General features: G+C 48.5%; 3 protein-coding genes and 1 non-coding gene across 4 annotated transcripts; 3 read left to right on the plus strand and 1 right to left on the minus strand.

Annotated features, from left to right (window-relative positions):
• Positions 1-15: 15 nt before the first annotated feature.
• Positions 16-7330, plus strand: UPF3B (UPF3B regulator of nonsense mediated mRNA decay). Its single transcript, XM_035541299.2, has 10 exons — positions 16-257; positions 393-499; positions 585-691; positions 2243-2341; positions 2678-2788; positions 3473-3516; positions 4185-4373; positions 4865-5016; positions 5715-6027; positions 6867-7330. Exons 1-10 carry the CDS (start codon positions 93-95, stop codon positions 7011-7013), a joined length of 1434 nt encoding a protein of 477 aa, XP_035397192.1. The 5' UTR covers positions 16-92; the 3' UTR covers positions 7014-7330.
• Positions 7331-7960: 630 nt separating this feature from the next.
• RPL39 (ribosomal protein L39) lies at positions 7961-10576 on the plus strand. The gene is made up of 3 exons (XM_035541301.2): positions 7961-8115; positions 8386-8489; positions 10247-10576. Exons 1-3 carry the CDS (start codon positions 8113-8115, stop codon positions 10293-10295), a joined length of 156 nt encoding a protein of 51 aa, XP_035397194.1. The 5' UTR covers positions 7961-8112; the 3' UTR covers positions 10296-10576.
• LOC118245648 (small nucleolar RNA SNORA69) lies at positions 9514-9645 on the plus strand. Its single transcript, XR_004777920.1, has one exon. It is a non-coding gene; the product is annotated as a small nucleolar RNA SNORA69 (small nucleolar RNA).
• A 4228-nt stretch (positions 10577-14804) lies between the features above and the next one.
• SOWAHD (sosondowah ankyrin repeat domain family member D) lies at positions 14805-15779 on the minus strand. Its single transcript, XM_035541628.1, has one exon. It carries the CDS (start codon positions 15777-15779, stop codon positions 14805-14807), a length of 975 nt encoding a protein of 324 aa, XP_035397521.1.
• Between the last annotated feature and the right edge of the window lie 476 nt (positions 15780-16255).

The following is a 16255-nucleotide window of genomic DNA, read 5'->3' on the forward strand; positions in this document are numbered from 1 at the left end:
GGGCGGGGAGCCCGCGGCCGGCGGGCCCGGGCAAGGCGCAGCCGCGCGGCCGAGGGGGGCGCTGGGGTGCGCGGCGCTGCCCCGGGCCCGGCATGAAGGAGGACAAGGAGAACGCCAGGCCCAAGGAGCGCCGCGGGGGGCCCGGGCCCGCCGCTGGGGCCGGGGCCGGGGCCGGGGCCGGCTCGGAGGGCAGGGCCGGCGGCGCCGAGCTGGAGCGGCTGGAGCGGCCCAAGGACAAGAAGGAGGCGCTGAGCAAGGTGCGGCCTGCGCCGCCCCGGCCGTGACGGGGCCTGACGGGGCTGGGGGCGCCTCGGGGGGCGGGGGGGAGCCCAACGGCCGCCCCAACGGCCGCCCCAGTAACGACCCCAGTAACGGCTCTAACGGCCCCGCAGGTGGTGATCCGGCGGCTGCCGCCCAGCCTCACCAAGGAGCAGCTGGAGGAGCACCTGCAGCCCCTGCCCGAGCACGACTACTTCGAGTTCTTCGCCAACGACTCCAGGTAGGAGCTCTTCCCCGCCGCGGGTGGGCCCCGCCAGCCCCGGCCGGCTGCTCAGCCGCACCGCGCGCCTTGTCTCTCTCCGCAGCCTGTACCCTCACATGTTCTCAAGAGCCTACATCAACTTCAAAAACCAGGAGGACATCGTGCTCTTCAGGGATCGCTTTGACGGCTACGTGTTCGTTGATCACAAAGGCAAGTGGGCAGCCCGCGGCCGTGTGTCTTCATCCAGCCTCGTGTGAGCGGTGTGTGTTGGCTGGACTCAAGGGGTGGGTGTGAGCTTCCCAGCACACCACCCCTGGTTTCTTGGGTGCTTATTTTCAATGCCTTAAGTGAACATGATGCCCTACATCAAAAAACAAACACCCAGATCAAACATTCTATTCTTTGCAGAAATTAGTCCAGGTTAATTTTATATATTGTGTGCTAAATCTAGTGAAGTGTGGTTCAGGATAGTACTGATATCAAAGCCATTTGTTGTTGGCGAGGCTAATACTCGCGTCATGCATTGTCATACCTGAGTACGAAGCCTGCAGAGTGCCAGTGGTGGGTGTTGTCCCTCTCCAAAGAAAAGGAAGCTGAGGCGAGTGCTGTCACCCTCTGTGCCTCGCCTCTACTGTTCTGTACGCTTCTAGCAATATGACCTATTTTTGGTCGCATTTTAATTCAAATTAATATATTTGGCACTTCAGAACTGAGTGAGCCATTTTGGTTCGGTACAAGGAACGGCTTGTTCCCTGCAGTTGTGGAAGTGACTGCTCTCTGGCAACATTAATCTTGGCAGAAACAAAAATTTAGTTTAATTAATTGGGTAAACACCCAGGCACTTAGTCACTACTTATCTGTTTTCTAAATACCTGTTAGGTATTTAGATGTCAGCACATCTCATGTCTTTCAGTTTTGTAGCTTAAAATGGCTTACGGTGGGTAGCATTAAAACTTGTTAGTCTATCGCTGGTAGACCTTAAAATCGCATAGTTAGTGGAAGGTTTGTCAGGAGCAGTTGTCTGGGTTTCAGTAGGCCAAGAGTTTCACATTGAGCTTTGTTTCAAGTACATGCATTTTAACTTTCATCCATCCGGGTGTTCTGTGTGACACAAAGGTCTATTCATGAAAGCCTGTCTTATTTAGAAGGGTTGCATGACCAGGTTCTCATAATGCCCATGTGCATTGTTGTTTTTTTTTTTTTTTTTTTAAAGATATTACTTTGCAGTTTAACAGCTCACTCACTGCCTTTGCCATATCAAACAATAATATTAGATTTATTAAGCATTTGTGTTGCAAGATGAGATCTTAAAGCCAGCCTGTAACGTGTGGTGGTTGTATTCTATTGCGTGCTGCCAACAGTTGAGGTTTGCCTCAGTTGCCTTAACTTAAAATGTTCTCTTCTGCTTGCACAATGAATGCATAGTTTGTAGGATGAGGATGTTGTGTGGTACAGTGTACCTGGGGTGGCTGAAGTGACGGTTGTGGGCAGTCTTAAGTCCAGTACTTCTTTGTTGTTGTGGGTCTGTGAATTTGATAGTATGTTAACATTGCAAGAGGGTAAAATTTTGCTGTCTCTAAAATTACTTTAATTAAATGGCTTTTAAAATGCAAGGTTTTTTTTTATGTCATTCCAGTAGTCTCTTCTAGTATTGCATATTCCCGGTGAGGCTCATCTTTCTGTTTTAGCCACATACACTATGTTCTGTTTCAAATCTGTTCCATCTCTATTTTAATGTGTTTTTTCCTCCCCTCTTAACAGGTCAGGAGTATGCTGCCATCGTAGAGTTTGCACCTTTCCAAAAAGCTGCAAAAAAGAAGAGCAAGAAAAAGGATGCCAAAACTGGGACTATTGAAGATGGTATAACAGCTAGCTAATTTGTTTTGCATGTAGAGGCTGAAGTCCTACCAGTAGCTGCAATATAACATTTTCAGTGTGACACCATAGCGTGTTGATAGAATGCTTAATTATATGTGAAGCTTATTACTTCTGCTTTGTCAGCTGCAAATTGGTTAAATATGATTGTCCCAGACAAACTTAATACAGCAGCTCATTTGAGGATTGCCAATTCATGGAAAGGCACCATATAAACAACACAACTTGTAGAAACCTATTCCAAACTTCCAGCAGCGCACAAGCAGGTTCTTCATCATGCTACAGTGCATCTCTTTTTCCTTCTCTCCCCTTCTCCCATAGATCCAGAGTACAAGAAGTTTCTGGAAAGTTACAGTGCAGATGATGAAAAGCTAACCTCTACTCCTGAAACTTTGTTGGAGGAAATAGAGGCAAGAAACAAAGAGCTAATAGGTATGGAAATCGACGTGCTGTAGTTACATTTTCCTAGAGCACAAAGAAACATATGTGGTGTAATTTGAAGCTATGATTTTTCAACCTTGAAGAGTCTGTATTCTTTTGTACGTTTGTTTAATTGGTATTGTTGAACCTTTAGGCTAATATTATTCAGCGTGCTTCTTTTGCTCCTATGATCTAAATTCACACCTTTATTTGAATTTTATAAGATAATCTTCCTGTTTTAAACTGCAAGGCAGATGTTAGTTAGCCAGATAAGGCTGTGGAGTGGCTGCATTTCAGGGAGATGCAGTGATGTTCCATGCAGGCGCACGATAAATTCTATTGCGGTTGAGTAAAATGGACCAGAAGGAGAAGAATCTTTTTTTTTTAAGCATGTTAGCACGTTACAGGTATGTTTTTCAAAGTGAGGGAAACTGAGAAAATCATAATGCAGACTAAATATCCCTTTACAGATAGGTATGCTGGCTAACATATTAGTATCCTGAACAAATTCATTGAACTGTAATTATTGTCATTGTTTTAGGATCGCATTGGAGTACTTGTTTCACTGCTGTGTTGCTGTATGTGTGAGAGAGATTGCATATTCTATAAGGCTTCTTCATAGCATGTAGAGTTTTGCTATAGGTATTGCAGTATTGGGTAAAACATTGTTTATGTTTGCTTTCATATATTCTCTAGCTAAAAAGACTACTCCCTTATTGAACTTCTTGAAAAATAAACAGGTAAGACTTCTCTCCAGAATCTTCTTGTTGTCTGCAGATGCATTAATTTGCTCCTTTAGAATATGAGTATGTATAATACGTATTTTGCAAGGTATACATTGGTATGTTTCTGCTCTTCCTTTTAAAGAAAAAGCTTTCAGCCCAAATTCCTTGTTAATATATGGTTCACACTATTAGAGTGCTGGCCTTTGTATTAATGGTGGCGCTTTATGCACGTTCTGGTCACAGCTAGCAGCGTCCTAGATACTTCTGTGGTGCTGCAAAACCAGATTCCGTTTTAATGCAGTTGTGGCTGTGGTACTTGTAGGTGATCTTTCTCCTGCAATATATCATTTTAACTTTTAGCGGTGGAGAAAATCACAGATCGGTCAGATTTAACTGAAACCAGAATGATAAGGGCTAAGTCTAATGTTTATTTCCTTTCATAAGTCTTGACTTGTACAGTTTTTAAAAAACAAAACCACAACAAACTGCTGTAAAAATTCAGGTTCACAACAGTGCAGTAGAGACAACAACACGTTTTTCTTTAACAATAGGGACAGTTTTGAGATGAGTTATTTTCTGATGGAATACTCCATCGCTTTGTAGCAAGATATCCTGTTTGCCTTAAAGGGATGTTTTCTATAATAAAAATGCACTGTTTCTCTTTTGTTTTTTTACAAACACAGAGACTGAGAGAGGAGAAAAGAGAGGAGAGGAGGAGGAGAGAACTGGAAAGAAAAAGACAAAGAGAAGAAGAAAGAAGAAAATGGAAAGAGGAGGAGAGAAGGAAGAGAAAAGAAGCAGAAAAACTGAAGAAAGTAGACAGATGTCCAGAAAAAGAAAGAGACAGATCAAAAGAAGAACCAAAGATTAAGGTCTAGAACAGTTCTTTATTATAAACTGTTACATTCCCTTTCCCCTATTATTTGTATATCAGTCTTTCAATATGTGCTTTGAGTATTGTGTGAAGAAACACATGGGTTTGGTGTTAGTAAATGACCACTTTTTTTGTAACACTCAATATTAGGCATTGTAAAAGTTAACGTGCTGTAATGCTTCATAGTACTATTTAAAGCTTTTGTCATGTGACTGTTGTACATGCTGTGGTGAACAGACTCGTGAATTTACTATGGAATAGAGACTATTCTTAAGCTTCCTAACATGGCGTGTTTTAGGAGAAAAACCCTAGTCTGCTGTGTGGATTACGCTTACTCATACACTCCAGCTTTTAGAAGTACTGCGATTTGCAGTAACATTAACGTATATTTCCTACCGGACTGTGGTTCCTTTGATGCAATTTCGGTGTTGTGCCAAACAATATGTGTTAGAGTGAGCTTTTTAGTTGAGACTTCTGTTTCCTTTGTAGCTACTTAAGAAGCCTGAAAAAGATGAAAAAGACTTGGAGAAAAAAGAAAAATCCAAGAAACTGGAAAAAGAGACTCTGAGGGAGGAAAAAAATGCGAGTAGTGCATCTGCCAAACGATCTGATGGGGAGACAAAAGAAGAGAAGGCAAAAAAGTATTCTAGTACTTGCTATAAATATCTATATGTATATATAACTTGTTTCCTGATCATACTGAAGGTCAGGCTGCTCTGCCATGACCATGTTTTGAAATTCTTTTCAAATCATTTTCCTGATAAAAGGCCTGGGATGTGTTCTCTGTGGCTGTGCACATCCCCATGATTACAAGAAGCTGTGTGAATTACCCGATATTTCTTCACTAGTGGACAAATTTGAATATTTTTGCAACTTTCTCTAGGAGCTCTGCAAGAGAAGCCCAGGGGTAGAGGACCTACAACAGGCCGCGGGCACAATCCTTGCAATGAGAGAATTATAACCGTGGCAAGAGGAGAGGCATACTCCAGTTACTAGTGCCTTTTAAGTCTTGTAAAAGTTCAGAGTGGAAAGTCTAATTCTCAACAGCTCCATGATCTGCTCAAGGTTCAGTTCTGCCATGTGAGGCAGAGAAATTGAGGTGCTTTCCAAAGCCAGAGGAAACTCAGCCAGCTATGTGAGCAGAAGGCTAAGAAATGCTAGCACTCGGTGCCATCTCTGGTTATCATGCATGACTCGGGTTAGGACAGTTTCCCAAAAGCTCCCTAGAACGTACCAATCTGTCGTCTTCATATTGCAAATTTACACCAGTATTGCATTGATCTCCCAGCTCTGTTTGATGAATCTTTTGGGCTTCATTTTCAGTTTTGTTTTCATACAGATCAGAAGATGAGTGTGTAAAGGACTACAGGGACCGAGATAGAGATTTTGAAAGAGACAGAGAATATGAGAGAGCACAGAGGGAGAAACTGAGACGCCAGGAAGAAGAGCGTCGGAGGCAGAAAGAGCGCTTTGAGAAAGAGAAGGTTTTTAGAAGAAAAGAGGAAGAGGTGAAAAAGGAAAGAGACTTGCTCAGAGAAAAGGGAAAGAAGAGTGATCTTACAGACTTTACCAGCGGCATGGACAAATCTGAGAAAGTAACCAAAGACGATAAAAAAGAGGATACAATTAAGAGGGATCGTATCAGAAACAAGGTGCTGGGTTTCTTTAATTTCATGTGCTAATTCATAGGGGCCAGTATGTATTTTAGGATAAATACACTTAAGAAAAGAACCATATGGTTTCTGTGAAACTTTTCCGTGTTAATGTAACAAATTTGCCCCTGCTAGAAAGCTTCCACATTTGTTTACTAAATTTTGTGATTTTTGTTGTTCTTGTCACTGCATAGGAATTAAGCCAGGGTAGTGGGCTAAATTGTAAATGTGCTGATCTCATTTTATTTGATGATTTATGCCAGCAGGCTCCATCCTTAAGGTGTCAGTAGAGCATCAGTAATTCTATCTGTGTATCTTTGCTGATGCTCTGCATGCCTGAAAAGACATCTCGACATGGGAGAGCGATTGAACAGTTTCCTCCAAAACAGGGACAATTCTGCTACATGCAGAATATGATGGAATAAACTTATGATAGTATAAACTCATGATACAGTGCCTTGAGTTCAGTTTTGTATGATCTGTAAGTCTGCTTTTGCAGCATTAATACATAAGTTTTCTGTGTCAATTGAGATGTTATTGGATACAATGAAACTCAAAAGTTTTGGAGGAACTTTAAAGTTGGTCTGTATTCTGAGAGAGGGGGAACTCATCTGTCAAAAGTAGATTACACATAATTTCAACCATGTGCAGTGTTCTTTGTGGCTTGAACAGGAACAGCCTTGATTTAAGACAATTGAAGTTGCATTGCCACTTTGGAATAATAGCTTAGAACATCTTGAAAAGTTTGAAATTGAGCCATTTTTAATCTTGCTGATACCGTAATAACCACAAGAGCACTGAGGCTATGAAAGGGTCTAAATAGCTTTGATTTATTTCAGGATCGTCCAGCAATGCAGCTGTACCAGCCAGGAGCCCGAAGCCGAAGCAGATTGTGTCAGTACGAAGACAGTGCTGCCAAGCCGACAGATCAGGGAGCGGATAAGAAACAAGAGAGTGAGACCAGTAACATGAAGGAAGAGGAGTGACTAGCATGCAGGCCTTATGTGTTCTGACTGTCTGTGCAGCCAAAGAGCATGTACTACGCAATCCAGAAGTGCCTTCGAAGTGAAGAAGGAACAAAGGAAGAAGAGGGGGCGTTGCGCTGTTGGATGTTTCTGGCTAAAGAACCTCAGTTGTAGATTCGGAATTTGAAATGTGTTCTCATTGTATTTTCAGTTATTTGAGTTTATTTTCCCAGCATCTAACTACAACAGAGAAGAGAATCTTTGCAAAGTAGAAAGACTTTGTGGCCTTAAGTTTGATATTAAATGAGTCATGCAGTCAGGAGGAGATGACACCTGGATCTAATGCCAGAGCTTTACTGTAAAGCAATCAGAGCCAGTGTTTGATGCACTTAAGCAGAGCAAGCTTGAAGTGGCACGGAGTTAATGTGGGTGTTACTGTGTCGTGTGGTGCTCCTACCTGAGACTGTGTTAGCTAAATTGTATTGCTCTAGCACTGAGACAGGTATGCAGGCGGTGGTGGCTGAGGTACCAGTGGAGTAGAGCCCTCTGCTCTTGAAAAGAGAACATCTGGAATTGCATAAAGACCTTGGGAAGGGAGAGACCTTCCTGAGGCCTCTTAATTAATTAATTTATCCAGAGAACCACTTAAGTTGGAGTGTATGAATAAGCTGGCTTAGTATTGGATACTTGTTGACAAATTCTCATGTAAAGTCTACCTACACTGAAATGCTTATTTTTAATCACATGTAGTCGTACGTCGGGTTCTTTTCAAGCGTTCTCCCTTGTCTGGAGCCTGAAACACTCCCGCACTCCTGCCCTCTCGGTGCCCGCTCCCCTTCCCCTCTAATTCCAAGTATTGTCTTACAGCCGAGAAAGAGAACTTCACCAGTAGCAGCTCCTTTTAAGCTCGCGAATTTTAGCCATAGCGATTTTTTGTACCGAACCCAATAAACTCGCACAAACTCTTGCCGCCGCCGTCCCTCTCTCAGCTCCGCCGGGCCGCCAGGAGGCGCCGGGCTGGGCCCGCGCCCATCTTGTCGCCGCCATCGTTACCGCATCCTCCCGCCCGGGCCGCCCCTTCCGCTGCCGCCATCGCCGGGACGCCAGGCACCGCCGCGCCATGGTGAGACCAGCGGCCGCCATCCGCCGCCATCCGCCACCCCGGGACGGGACGGGGCTTCCCCGGGGGCGGCGGGGACACGGCGGGGCGGGGGGCGCCGCATCGGGCCTTCCCTCACCGCCCGCGAAATGGCGGCTCCCTCACAGCGCCTCACAGCCCGTCATGGCCCGTCAGAGCCCTCACAGCCCCCTCACGGCCCGTCAGAGCCCTCATGGTCCCTCACGGTCCCTCATGGCCCCCTCCCGCAGCACTAACGGCCGCTCTCTCTTGCAGTCGTCCCACAAGACGTTCAAGATCAAACGCTTCCTCGCGAAGAAGCAGAAGCAAAACCGGCCCATCCCGCAGTGGATCCGCATGAAAACAGGCAATAAGATCAGGTAACGAGACCGGCTCCTGTGCTCCAGGGAGCTGCATGGGCCCTAAAGCAGGCGGCCTGTGCGACGTGAGAAGGTGCTGAGCGTGTCATAGCATTCGTGTGTGCAAGAGTGCAGTTTCATGGGTGTGACTGCCATACGAGTATTTCTGGGGCAGAGCACCCAATTCTGTTGTCCTACTGTGTTTTCTTGAGGCTGTGTGGGGCTCCTGTGTCTTCTCATCCTGTAGCAGTTATTTTGTTCCAGTTCTCTGTCAGTATCTACAGATGTTAGCATGGAGACATGAAAGCGTAAGCTGAACATACGGATGATTTATTCCAAAATTTTTACTTTGGCAGCCACTCTGCTTCTGACACTCCTCTCCCCAGCACCTTTTCTCTCTCTCCCAGCTGTCCCTGTTGTTGCATCTTCATGGAAGAGTACTTTGCACAAAGCAGGTGTTCAGAGATGCACATGGTGTGTAGAGAAACAAAGGTCTTGTTGGGTTTAGGGACTATAAAAGTGACAGTATAAGATCCTTGATTCACTGCTGTGGCATTCATTTGAAGGAGTTCCACTGAATTTCAGGAAGCGTGATAAGAGAATGCTGCAGAATACTAGATAAATGTGAGGTGTATGAAAGGTGGTGCTTATCTAAGCCCTTTGGCTTACTAGTCTAGTCACATGCAGCCAGCTCTGTAGCTTGTATGCTTCCCTGTCTAGACTTCTTAGAGGGAATAGAATTCTTTCTCTCAGATACATTTATTTTTTTTCTTCTAAGTAGTAAGGAGAGTGACAGTAGCAGTGGCTGGCTTAGGCACTGAGGCAGCACACCCAGGTTCTGTCCTTTTGCTTTTGTTAACTCATTTCTTTCTGGGAAAGATCAAAGTTGAGCGCCACAAACTTTGTCTTCCAGATACCAACTTTAAAAGGGCTTCTGTTTTGGCTGAATTGCAGTACTTCGAAATACTGTATTATGGGGCAAAACCATTATTTTTTGCCTTGTGTTTGATTCCTCAGTCATCAGTTTTATTCCAAACTGTGTACTAAAGCAGGCTGCAATTGCAGTGCTTCATTCTGTGGGAGTACTGCCATTTTCCTGCTGAGAGTAACTCTGTTAATGTTGTCTTTGGTTTTACCTACTCGTTGGTGAAACCATTCGTCCTTAACATGTACATCTCTTGTGGCGCATAAATGAATATCCATACTTTCCTGGAAGAATCATGGAATCGCAGAGCGGTTTGGGTTGGAAGGGACCTTAAAGCCCACCCAGTTCCACCCCCCTGCCATGGGCAGGGACACCTCCTGCCAGACCAGGTTGCCCAAAGCCCCATCCAGCCTGGCCTTGAATGCTTCCAGGGGTGATGGTGTTTTCCATATGCTGCTCTTCCATGTTTTGGACAAAAATGATAATTTTTGTTTTAGGCTGTGAATTTACATTAACGAGGTAGCATTCATTATCATTGGACAACCAATAAACGTTTTGTCTCCAAAAGACAAGGCAGACTATTGACATGCCAGTGCTAATGCATCTCTCTCTAGACATGTTTCTTTCTCGAGGTTTAGATTCTGTTGCAGTAGCATCGTAATTAGTGAATGAAGAAAGTAAACTGATGGAAATTTGATTAAAAACCAGTACAAAGTTGATTTTTGTTGGCAGCTTGCAACTGTAGCATGTAAAAAAGATTTCTGTCCTTTACTGCTGAACTTACTGAAGGTGTTTTCGGTCCACCTGGATCCTCAAGTGTGCATTTTGCTAACTTCCACTGCTTTTGTCTTAGGTACAACTCCAAAAGGAGACACTGGAGAAGGACCAAACTGGGCTTGTAAGAGAGACTGTCTCCCGGGAACTCTAATAACACTTGTCTTTCTGCGTCAGATTGATACACCCCCACACACTGCTGGACATCCCCTCAGCCATTCCTTCTGTAGTGTTGGACTGCAGTGCCCAGTTGTTTTTGCATAAACTGGTTTGGGTTAATGATTTGAATGGGAATAATCTTGAGGCGGTTGCCATCTGAAACATGAAGACTGTGTTCTATTAGTGTTCTTTCTTTCAGGCATCCTAAGTGTTGACAGTGTACGAGCTTGTTAATAAACATGGACCTGAATGATCTGGCTGAAATGATTTCCTATGTATGTGGTGGGATAGCAACACAGAGAATAAAGGCAACGTTACTACGAACATAATCTTACCTAGCGGGAGAAACCATCAGCTCTTTCCAGATAGATTAGGTCTTCTTTTCACTTACTGTAGCTCTTAGCAAAGAGTACCAATTTTTAAAGAAAAGGGGTAAACATCGAAACTGATTTTAAAACTGTTAGTTTGAAGAAAATCTTTTATTAGACAAATTGTAGGGAAAAAAACAACAGTCCTTTGGAGACAGAGGACATCTACGGGTTTGAAAAAGGCAGACTTTGTGATCCACAGCTTCTATGGCTGCAGTAACTGAGGTACCGGTGTCTGACTGGTTAACTCCAGAGAAAACTGGATCACATTTTGGGTTAGTTCTAGGAAAGGTGACTAAGAAAAGTAAGCAGCATTGTCAGAGTTTGCTAAAGATGTGTCTGCGTATCTCCACTGGTTACGTTTTACGGAGCTGCAACACAAAGTGCATTGGGAAGGTTTCTCTGGGTGAGATGGCTTCCTGTGTGAGGGTCTCCAGTTACCATCACGCTGACGTGGGTGTCCGCAGTGGCTGCCTTCTGTCACAGCTGCCACTTCCCCGTTACCTCCCACGTAACCCGTTTCTGCACCCAGGGGTAGACCACAGTATAGCACAGCTAGGCCCTGCTGGTCGTCCAGGTGACAGAGTAACAACCTGCTGCTCAGTCTTGTTGGGAGCTCTGTCATGGCTGGATCAAGTATGTCTTGATGCCAGCTGCAGGGGCAGCGTAATTTAAAACATTCTCAGCAGAATGGCAGCAAGGTGTGCTCAGAGGGTGAATTAGCAGCAATTTCGAAAGGGGAGAGAAGAAAGAAGGAATAAACTGAGCAGTCGGCACCCCAGCTCCCCGATGCCTGTGTTCTCCACTGCTCGGATATGGCTGCAGCAGAGCCCCTCCTGATGCTGAGCGCTGCAAAGTGCTCTGGTGCTGTTTGGGTTCAGCCTGCCGCGGTGCCTCAGGTCCTAGGTGGCAGCTTCCTGAGGAAGTCTGCCTGCCACACCTGCGCTTTTCTGTCAAAGGTAAATAACGGTGGGCAGCAGCGTATGCCAGGCGCACGGAGATGCATACTAAACATGTGCTTTGCTCAGATCTCGTGTCAGTCTCTCCCTCTTAAGTGGTGTTTTTCTGAGCACAGGAAGGCAAGGCTGGGATTTTTACCAGCTTCAGGATGCTTCAGGGGTATCTCTTAGCTTCTTTTCCTGTCTGATAATAGTCTAGATAACGTCTAGTTTCTACTTTATCATCAGGGGGAAGCGGTAAGTCGCTGCAACAGGAAAGCAGCAAAGAGCATTGCCAGAGATGTTTCAAAATGCTTCAAAGTTGTTTCAGCAGAGGCCCATGTACTTCTTTTGTCACAGTAAAAAACGCTTTTACCCCCGTGTTTTTAAAAAAATCATTTCTGTGCTCTTCTCTAAACACAAGCACACGTTCAGAAGAGACAGTAGTGATGAGGATCGAGGCTCAGCCCTGGAGGCCTGCTAGCTGCATTGCCGTGCCTGCACAGCCAGACAGAGCTGCCCCCAGAGTTCCTCTTTAATCATGTCCATTAAGACCTGGCTGATGAGTGGAAAAGTAATTTTATGGACCTGAGAACAGAAAGAGACAGTTTTCTACATGGCATTTGTGGAAAAACTTTCCCAAGCAATAGATCAAACTGTTTATTACTGTCCCCCCATTTCTGTCATTACCGTGCTATTTTTATCAGATGGAGCTGCTTGGGAAAGCAACCCCTTGTGTTGTTCTTCCCCATTGGACTGAAACTGCATTTCAAATTGGGCATTACGGGGTAGTATGAGGAAAATTCAGCGCAGATTAAATTTGGTTAAAATGAAGCTTCTGGAGAACCTTAACCAACACAAATACCTTTGAGGTAATTTCTTTTGTAGCAGCTCTCTGCCCTTTCCTTCCCTACGAGACTTTTGGGGGCGGATCAGGGATTTCACGCTGACTTTGGACCAGAGCAGGGCTTCAAACCAATGACCAAAGACAGGGAAAAAAGCTGCTTTTAGGGGGTTTTGGTTGGCTCTTAAGGGGAGGTAAATACTAGAAATCATACAGATTGAGCAGTAGCATTTGACAGTTAAATTTCACTTGTGAATGGAAAATTCAAGTCCAGGTTTCCTGGTGGAGCATGACTAAGCTGCCGTTAGCAGTGCCAAGGAAACGGCTCCTTCAAGGCCATTCTCACTAATTCCACTGTTTACTCTGGGGCTTACTCAGAGGAGGATGTAAGAGCGATCCCGTGCTCTCTCCCTAGCAGCACGCTGCTGTGAAGGGATGATGACAGAGGACTAAGAGATCAAAAAATGCACCCACCTGTCTTATCAACAGCACTTCGGTTACCAGACCTAAAGATTACAGGTACTTTGGCATCAGTGATTTTCACGGAGTTTGTGTGGATTTAACTGGAGTTGTTAGAAGCCAGCCTGCCTTCCCCTGGCATGGATGTGGCCAGACAAGGTACAAAAGGAGCTGTGTCACCACGTTCTTTAATCTATTAGTTAAAGCATCACAAAACCTGTGTAGATCAGGTATTAAATCCACTCCCAGTACATCTTGCATGTCTCAGCTGCTGACCTCACTGATTAAAAATCCGCCTGGACACTTCTATCTGTACATCCAGTCACTGGATCACCACTGAGTCACCTGGAAGCCATTCTTCGTGTACCATCCACTGCTGACTGGACCGTTCCTGTGTCCAAGCAGCATTTCAGGGCACAGTCTGAAGATAAATGGGGTTAGCTCAGGGGGTGTGAAACCCACAGGCTGAAGCTTCCCTGAGACAGGTTACCTGTGGATCTTTCTGCATCGAGGTGTTGGTTCACCTGTGCAGCAAGGCCAGAGATGGGCTCAATTCCTGTCTGCACGCCTGCAGAGCCTCAGGAAGGTGCCAGAAAGAGCCCTCGGCTCCCCTCCCCTCTCCGTGAGGGCTGCTGCTCCAGGAAAAGGAACAGAAACTCCCCAGCTGCAGTTTGAGAATCACTTCTCAAATCAGACTGCTATTTAAGGGGGCAGAAATCACCTCTGGCTGCTGAAAAAGAGGAAGAGGCAGTTGTTTTTCTGAAGATGGTTTGAAGCAGCCGTGGCCTTCCGAGAATGTGAAAAACAACTCAAAACGAGCTGGGTAGAGCTCTGTGTGGCGAACAAAATGGTCCCAAGCGAGCAGAGCCTTGGCTCTTTCCGCGCAGTTAGCGGTGCGCTCAGTGCTGTGCTGTTGTAGAGGTAGAAACAGAGATAACATCCTGGACTTCATACAGCTCTGGGCCCTGACAAACTGGGAACTCCAGCTTTTCCTTTACTGAGAACCAGCTTTATCTTCTATAAACAAACAGCAACCCAAAGGAAACACAGGTGGCAGAGATCTTGGATGTCACGGGGAGCTAACGAGTGTTTACAGCAGACAGCACCGTCTGCTTTTCGGTACCTGCCCTCCCTGCCAGCAGGGAAGCGTGAAAAAGAAAAGGGGGGAAGGGTTGTTTTTGAAGCCATGGTTGCTTTTCCTCTGTCTGCCCAGCACCAGGTCTGTGACAACTCAGAGTACGGTTGTGAAACGTTTAATTACATTCTGCCAGTGTCCCAGTCCAGGCACCCAAGAAACAATGACAGGTCCAACCTCGCAGCATTGCTGGGAGCCAGGGCAGAGCAACGGCCTCATTTTACAGATGGGAAAATCCAGTCACCGACTCGCTACATGACCCAGCTAAGGCCACAGCAAAAGTCTGCCATTAGCCCGGGAAGGGCAGCATGAATTTCTTCCCCCAAGCCCCCAGCCCAGGACACCACGTCCCCTCCTGGACCCCCAGGGGCACGTGCAGCCCCCGGTGCCTGTGACAGGAGGGCTGCAGCATCCCAAGTTGCCCTTCGCACCCTGGCACGGGGGAGCACGCTGCAGCATAGGCGCTCCTGGATCCCCCAAAGCAGGGCAGGAGGCATTTTGGAGATGCACCTGATGGCCTCCCACGCCCCCCACACCCACTCAGATGGCACAGCCCCAGGAGACCACGCAAGTCCTGGGCCAGCCCCAGGAGAGCCACGGTGCCCCCATGCAGGGGCTTAATCCTGGCTTGGCTGGGACTCGGAGCACCAGCCCGTGCCAAGTTCTCAGCTCACCGCAGGCTTGTCCAGCTGCTGTTCAGTGCGGGTTTCCAGGCGACACGGGCCTGAGGCACTTCAGCGCTCATGGAAGAAGGTGAACGCCTGTTTGACAAAGTCCCAGAGGGTTGACAGGCTACGGGGCTGCTGGGTTTTCCCCCCAGCCCCAAAATCCACACAGTCCCTCCCTGCCATGGCCTGTCCAGATGACTTACAGTTGTTGTTGGTGTTGCAAATGTGCAGCTGGGCCAAGTCCTCCTCCAAGGCCCCCGCCAGCTCCTTCAGCTCCCTGGGAGCATCTGCCCTCAGGTACTGCCAGGCCTTGCGCCCGCTGTGGTCCCTGCAGCTGGTGTCCGCCCCGTAAGCTCCCACCAGCAACTTGATGAGCAGCTCATGGCCCTGCAGGGCAGCCAGGTGCAAGGGGGTGAGCCCGCCGCTGGCAGCAGGGACGTTCACATTGACGGGATAGCCCTTCTTCTGGGCGTGGGCAACCACCTCGATGAAGCTCTCGTGGTGGCCGTGCTTGGCGAGCCAGTGCAGAGCGGTGAAGCCCGTCACGAAGTCTTTCCTGGTCAGCAGGCTTGGGTCCAGGTCCAGCAGCCTGACGATGTTCTCCGCATCGCCTTGGGCCACCGTCAGCAGCCACTCGTGCTCCAGAGGGTCCAAGGCAAGGGACAGCACCTCGGGGCTGTGCTCCGGAGGCTCCTGCTCCTGATGCTGCCCGGCCAGGAGCCCGCTGCCACCGGGCACCACCTGTGCTGGGGCGCTCCGCTTGGTGCTGCCGCTGCTCTGCAGGAGGATTCCCTTCAGCTCCTTCCTCCGGGTGCTGCCGGGGCCGACGGCCGGCCTGCCCGCCGCCCTGCCCCAGCTGCCGCCAGGGTCAGCCGGGTGCGGGGCCTGCAGGCGCTCCCTGCTCCCCGCAGCGCCCGGCCACAGGTGGGACACCCGGGCCACGGCCCCGCCGGGCGGCTCCGGGCGCCCAAAGCCCCGGGGGGACCCCGCCGCCCGACGCTCCGCCGAGCCCCCGGCCCTCTCCCGCTCCCTCCGGGCCATGCCTCCGGCACCGGGCGAGGCTCCGAGGGACCGCCCGGCCCCGCACCTGCCGCCGGCACCGCGACCTTTGGCCGCGCCGCGGCGGGCACCGGGCGCCCTCCTCCGGGCACCAGGAGGCGGCGGCGGCTCCCGGCTTTACCCGCCCCGGCCCGGCTCCCCCACGCCGGGACCATCCCCGGGGCAGCCGGGTCCGAGCCCCGCCGCCGGGAGGGGCCCGGGCGGGACCCGGGAGGGGCCGGGGCCGGGGCCGGGGCCGGGGCCGGGGCCGGGGCCGCCACCGCCCCCCTCAGCCCGCCCCGCGCCCCCCGCCCCACCGCACCTCCCTCAGCCCGGGCCGCACCACCGGCAGCAGCCGAGGGGGGGGCCGCCCCCTCCCAGCGCCTCACGCAGCGCAGCGGCGGAGCCGATACCGGCGGCACCGGGAGGGCCCCGCGGCGGTGAGGGCGGCGGGGCGGGCGAGGGGCAGCGGGGAGCGC

The sequence above is a fragment of the Cygnus atratus genome, chromosome 13, assembly GCF_013377495.2.
Source record: "Cygnus atratus isolate AKBS03 ecotype Queensland, Australia chromosome 13, CAtr_DNAZoo_HiC_assembly, whole genome shotgun sequence".
NCBI classification, from domain to species: Eukaryota; Metazoa; Chordata; class Aves; order Anseriformes; family Anatidae; genus Cygnus; species Cygnus atratus.

Coding starts and splice junctions, on each gene's coding strand:
- RPL39 (XM_035541301.2), top strand. Junction 8,490..10,246: donor AAAACAGGCAATAAGATCAG/GTAACGAGACCG, acceptor CTTTTGTCTTAG/GTACAACTCCAAAAGGAGAC.
- SOWAHD (XM_035541628.1), bottom strand. CDS start 15,779: ATGGCCCGGAGGGAGCGGGAGAGGGCCGGGGGCTCGGCGGAGCGTCGG.
- UPF3B (XM_035541299.2), top strand. CDS start 93: ATGAAGGAGGACAAGGAGAACGCCAGGCCCAAGGAGCGCCGCGGGGGG. Junction 692..2,242: donor CGTGTTCGTTGATCACAAAG/GCAAGTGGGCAG, acceptor CCCTCTTAACAG/GTCAGGAGTATGCTGCCATC. Junction 4,374..4,864: donor AAGAAGAACCAAAGATTAAG/GTCTAGAACAGT, acceptor TTTCCTTTGTAG/CTACTTAAGAAGCCTGAAAA.